Source organism: Conger conger, chromosome 11 (genome assembly GCF_963514075.1).
Source record: "Conger conger chromosome 11, fConCon1.1, whole genome shotgun sequence".
Taxonomy (NCBI): domain Eukaryota; kingdom Metazoa; phylum Chordata; class Actinopteri; order Anguilliformes; family Congridae; genus Conger; species Conger conger.
Window position 1 is genome coordinate 46,720,962 of NC_083770.1, and position 6,061 is coordinate 46,727,022.

At 47.7% G+C, this 6,061-nt stretch overlaps 1 protein-coding gene across 1 annotated transcript in view; it reads right to left on the reverse strand.

Moving 5' to 3' along the window:
* Positions 1–5,793, reverse strand: part of LOC133140900 (eosinophil peroxidase-like) — an 11,028-nt gene extending 5,235 nt beyond the window's left edge. Inside the window, exons 1-10 of the mRNA XM_061261188.1 lie at positions 5,769–5,793; positions 4,618–4,686; positions 4,091–4,175; positions 3,549–3,727; positions 2,333–2,465; positions 1,922–2,051; positions 1,426–1,632; positions 560–917; positions 208–368; positions 1–28 (exon numbers count right to left, since the gene is read on the reverse strand). The exon at positions 1–28 is cut by the window's left edge and continues 231 nt beyond it. Coding sequence (XP_061117172.1) covers positions 1–28; positions 208–368; positions 560–917; positions 1,426–1,632; positions 1,922–2,051; positions 2,333–2,465; positions 3,549–3,727; positions 4,091–4,175; positions 4,618–4,684 — 1,348 coding nt within the window. The 5' untranslated portion in view covers positions 4,685–4,686; positions 5,769–5,793. The remainder of the gene's footprint in view (positions 29–207; positions 369–559; positions 918–1,425; positions 1,633–1,921; positions 2,052–2,332; positions 2,466–3,548; positions 3,728–4,090; positions 4,176–4,617; positions 4,687–5,768) is intronic.
* Between the last annotated feature and the right edge of the window lie 268 nt (positions 5,794–6,061).

A 6,061-nucleotide genomic window follows, 5' to 3' on the forward strand; every position in this document is an offset into this window, starting at 1 on the left:
GGGGCAGATAATCCCGGTATGTGATCACCTGTGTGTGGAAGTGGCACTGGTGACTAATAGGGAACGACTCCATAGAAAACATCCTGGTACACTGGGTATTTTACACCGGCTCTTGCAATGCATCACCTGAATTGCGTACATTCAATTTCCTGAATGAAGTAAGCATGACGAAGTGGCCCACACTGCGCAGTGCAGTGTGATGTTTACCTGGGAGTAGGCTCCCATGATCTTCCTGGCCTCCTGGTACAGCGTCTCACTGCTCCAGTGCGGGTTCATCTGAGCCAGGCCACGCGCCAGCCTGTTGTGCTCCCGCATCATCAGCGTGTGCATGGACGTCAGGGCGAGGTTCTCGTCCACGCGCACATCACCTGCGCAAGGCCAGAGACACGGCAGAGACCTCGGTCACCCGACCTGCGGCATGTGCCTCTAGCGTTCCCCCGTTTACCGTAAATCGTATATTCGCAGTGCGAAAAGTTAGTTGCAAAATCTCTTGAAGGTTACACAGGAGTAGGGTTAACGTGCGCGAAAGGGGTTCGCACGCGGAATTGCTGTTCCTCACCTGCCACGAAGCAGGGGATCTCCTCCAGGTTGGCGGCTTTCTGGATGGCGTTGCGGGTGGCGCAGACGTTCACGGTCATGTCGGAGAACGGGAGGAGCTCCCTGCCGTTGTCGGTGAACTTCCGGTTGACCCGCAGCAGCCCGCGGTCGTTGGTGAGGTCCCGCAGGTCCCGGGCCAGGACGTCGGTGGAGCCGTACACCTGTCCCATGTCCAGGAAGGCCGTGAGCGCGTTCATCTGCTCCCGCATGTTTCCGGCCCCGAAAATACGGCCGGTTTGCCCCGTGCCGCAGCCCGGAGCGGAGCGGGGGAAGGGCATGCACGGGTGCTCCTCGCTGCGCTTGGAGTCTCCTTCGGGGAGCTGGTTTATAAGAGAAATGATACCAAATTAGCACAGGCCCAATCGGAGGCCCTCCGAAAAAGGTACGTAAACAGGGGACCTAGAGGAGCGTTTTGGCGTGAATGCCCACATAGTCACATCGAAGCTTAAGTGGCTCCGCCCCTAAATCGCAGGACGTTTTGGCTTTGGTTGAGAAGATTGAGTCAGGTTTTTAATTTAGGCTCAGAACAATAGCATCGCAGTCGTTTTTAGATTGATTGAAAAGGTATGTGGTCGAGATTTTACGATAGTTATGCATGGCACTCTTTGGACTGAAAGGGGAAAGGGAGTTCACCTAAAATAATTGTCTATACCTACTTACTTATCCTGCTCTACGGTGGTTCTGGGGCAAGAAGTGGCAGTATCCCTCCGCTAACGTGGAGCATTAGTGTAGCGTAGCATAGCAGTAGTATAGCATAGCGTAGTATAGCGTAGCGTAGCGTAGTATAGCATAGCGTAGTATAGCGTAGCGTAGCGGAGGTACACCTACTGGGATGGGGAAGCAGGGTTCTGTTCGCTCACAGCTCTCCTCACAGTCGATGCCTTTGTTGAACGAGCGGATGCTGGGAGAGGTCGGCGTGAAGGTGAGGTCATGGTCCGTCCACTGGCCGAAGATGGTGACCAAGTGCGTGTAGGTGTCATCGCTCGTCACGTCCTGATTGGCTATTCCCATGATGCGGTTTGAGACTTCCCTAACCTAGATGGAAGAAGTGACCGGGGGAATGCAGTGTTTTACATAGAAATTTTTACATCTTATAAATTTACAGATTTATAATTATCTTTCATAGCAGAAAGAGAGAGAGAGAGAGAGAGACAGTTACCAAACGGCGGTAGTGGAACAGTTTTGTTAAAAACTGACAGGATATGTAAAGCTACCACAAGTATTATCAGTAAAGCTGATACTACTACTACTACTGCAGCAGCTTCAGCCCACATTGCTATTAATAATGAATAAATGAATAAATAAATGGATAAATGAATAGTACCAGTGGAAGTACGTGTCCGTTAACAGGCGCGGTTCTGTCCCACCCGAGAGGCAGTGCGATCCCATCCTGGTACTTTGCTGAGAGCCAGCGGGCGAACGGGGTGTTGCTGGATCCCATGCGGGGGTTTTCTCTGTTTGGAGGAAGGTGTCACATTTACAAACAACTCTTCCATTGCATCTCTACACAGCATTTAAAAAAAAAAAAATCCATATTGCCAACTGCTGGTAAGATTTTCAAGAAAACCTGTGTTTAGATATGGGTCTAAGTCAGCTCTTTAGCTGGAAGGAAAAAAATTACTGCAGGAACTTGGGTTCAAGCGCTGGTCAAAGTTAAGGACTGAATGCTAGAAGCCGCCTGGCAGGGAAGCCCTGGGGGGTTTGTCAGCGGGAGGGGAAGGTGCTGCAGTCCTACCTGTTGTTGCAGACACTGGTGGCTGGTCTGTACTTGTTTATCTGTGGGGTGGTACGGCAGGAAGGAGAGCTGACCCTGGCTGAGCAGCCGGTCAGATCGGCGATCTGCTTCAGTTCCTCTGCTGTTAGCAGATCTGAGAGAAAGAGAGAGTGTGTATGTGCATGTGAGAGAGAGAGTGTGAGTGAGAGAGAGAGCGATAGAGAATGTGTGTGGGAGAGCAATGGTGAGAGAGTGTATGAGAGAGCGATAGAGAGATAGCCGTAGACAGAGAGAGTGAGAGTGTGTGTGAGAGAGAGTGTGTGAGAGATAAGGAGAGTGTGTGGTGGGAAAGAGAAAAATAGTGTGTGTGTGTGTGTGTGTTAGAGAGAGAGAGAAGGAGAGAGATACGCAAGGTAACAGTTTAGTACATGCCACATCATGCATATCATTTTTTTTTTTTTCTTTGGTAGCCAATTGCACCCCATCTATTCCAATTAGAGTTAGTGTTAGATACACCGCATCCGAGGTGCTTAATTGTGCGGAGATCCTCTAACCCTGCCAAGTCCCTCCCTCTGGAGCAGCGAGCCAATTATGCCACTCCACGAGAGCCGGCCAAACTTGGCTTTTGGCAGGACCGGGAAATGCACATCATTTATAACGATCATGTGTCCATACAGAAGAATAACTTGGTATCTGTGTTAGTGGCACGTACAGTATCTATGTTGCTGGGAGACAGCAGGTTGGCGTCGGCTGAACGGAGGTCGCGGGGGGGGAGTGTGGTGGTGGAGAAGGTCGGTGAGGTAGGGGGGAGCCCGGTTATGGAGAGCCTTGTAGGTGATGAGTAAGAGTTTGAATTGAATTTGTTGTGTAACCGGAAGCCAGCGGAGGGACTGAAGGACATGAGTGGGGCGGACCACGGGCCCGGGAGTGGGTGAGCAGTCGGGCTGCAGAGTTCTGAATGAACCGAAGTTTAGAGAGTTTTGGAGGATGTGCCATAGAGCATGCTGTTGCAGTAATCAGTGCGGGATGTGATGAAGGCGTGGAGCAGAGGAGGGGGGGGGGCGCTGTGAAGCTGTGGATGGTGAGGGAGGGCGTGCGTGCATGCGTGTGTGTGTGTGTGTGTGTGCGTGTGTGTGCGTGTATGCGTGTGTGTGTGTCTGCGTGTATGTGTGCGTGTGTGTGCGTGTATGCGTGCGTGCGTGCGTGCGTGTGGCGGGCGGTTTCCGGGGTAACGTACCTGTCGCGTTGAGCGAACGTTTAATGCGGCCGCTGTGAACTTTCTCCTTGATGAGCCTCACTGTGTTGTCGAAGTAGTCGGCGGAGCGCACCGCCGTCCTGGTGTCCCCGAATGGCTGCTTCACCCACTGCAGCCTGCGCACCGGGCTCACCGTGTTCTTCCGGACCCGATCCAGACTCCTGCCAGCCGACGAGACAGCAACGCAATTACATAAAAATCCATTTAAAAATTTTTTTTTTAACATTTTATTTTTAAAGCACATTTAGAAACAACCCACGTTGACCAAAGTGCTGTACAATCGGAGCAGGCAGTAACTAAAATCACAGTTAAAAATCGCAGTAAACAAAGACGAAAAAGCAAAAACACCAACATAGGCAGCAATACAAACAGCACATAGGTACAGAATTTTAAAAAAACCTTAAACACTACACTACAGGCCGCTCATCCTCCAGAAGAATGAATGCGTGTTTTAAATGGTAAATGGCATTTATATAGCGCATTTATATAGCGCCTTTATCCAAAGCGCTTTTACAGGCACTTACAGATGGCGGGAATACAGGTACGCTGCATCGACCGTCTTTTTGGCCTCCTCGACAGCATCCAGAATGTATCTGCCCCCAAGGCTCTCTTTTGTGGATAAAAACAAGCAGAACATCAGCACCAAGCACCCAGTTGTATTCACACTGTATAGCATGCACATGCGTACAAGAAGCTGAGTCAGCTGAGTGAGACGTCTGTCACAGCACCAAAGCCGTACACCTTTTCTTCATTTAAACATAACTGGATTTGAAGGAAAATCTTTCGTGATTTAATTTTTTTTTAGAGTATATAAACAAGCATATGTAACAGAGAATGTAAACATACACTCAGGGAGCAATTTATTAGGTCGACCTGTACACCAGCTTGTTAATGCAAATATTAAATTTTTAGCAGAAACACTTTTCTGAAAGTTACTAGTAGTAAGTAGTTACCACAGCCCACATTTTATTAGTCACTATGCTCCACTGCTCCCCCAATATCCCTCCAGACTAGGTCCATCGCTTTGTGGCAGAAGTACTCCAGAACTCACCAGCAAGAGCTTGGTCCCACAGATATAGGCACAGACTCAACCCGAACAAGCACAGGAATCCCTTCATTTCTGAAACACAAAGAGCAGACCAGTCTTAGTTTGTCGCCTCTTTTGATTCTGAGAGGAAAACGCGCGGACTGTGAAAAGCGTGCCGTGTAATACGGTCTTGATTCTGGGAAATGCAAGCGATACGTATTATTTTACCCTGAACAAATTATGCTAACTTTTAACTTCTCCTTTGTCATTGGTATCCCAAATATGAACAGGGAAAATACAATTCTTATACAATGCAAGGCCTCAAGCAAATGAGGAATACATATACATTTTTATTTTAAATGGGATCTGATCTCCAGCAACCAACTATTATTTCTTGTGGGAGCTGGCTTAGTGGCGTAATGGTTCATAAGTACCCGGAGCAAACCCACGTGAACATACAAACATACAAACTCCACGCAGACGGCTGGCCTATGTTCAATCCCAGAACCTCCTTCTTGTGTGGCAACAGTGCTAAACCACTACACCACCGCACTGCCCCAACTATGCTAACCACCTCAAGCCTATTACATTACATTACATTATTGGCATTTGGCAGACGCTCTTATCCAGAGCGACGTACAACAAAGTGCATACCCATAACCAGGGATAAGTTCGCTGAAAGACCCTAGAGGGAAGTACAATTTCAATTGCTACCTGTACAACAAAGATAAGGACGAGGGCCCTTTTTTTTTTTCTTTTTTTTTTTTTTTGAGAACAAAGAAACAAACAAACAGCAAAAGTGACCAAAGTTAACTATCCAAACACTGCTTACCTAGCCAACTAAGAATACCGATACATAAGCCACCTACGTCTGACTCTAAAAAGTTAACTCCTCTAGGGTATCAATAATACATGCTTATTTTTATTTTAAATAATGTCTTTCCACTCATGGACCTATTCACAGTAAGTATGAAACCATCCTGCCACAGCACCGTAATTAGAGTCTCATTAGTTATGTCCTCGGTTCCAACCCTCGCTTTGAACCCGTTCTTGTCCTAATGACTGGACACGCACCATTGCAGCCAACACTATGCAAACATGACCGATATTCAAAGCAAATTTGTCCGCTAAAGGATAATCCTGAGCAAAGACAACAATTAAAAAACGTGTTTTACCTGCAGCAATGAAGTCTCCACAAGACTTAAGATTCAGAATTGTGAGGCATCTCCAGGTGTTCAAATTTATAGCCGCAAAACTCCACCCAGCATAAGCCATGACACCATCCCTCTCCGGAACTACTGCATTCCTGTCTATTTCCTCCTGCCTACAATTACCGCAAATCTAAAGGGAGTGATAATTGGTCCATTTATCAAACATTTTTCATCTCAGCTACTGTGCATTCTTCTGTCCATATATACAGTCAGGTATGCATTCATTTCAATTCAAGAATGGTGCAAAAAACAAGAAA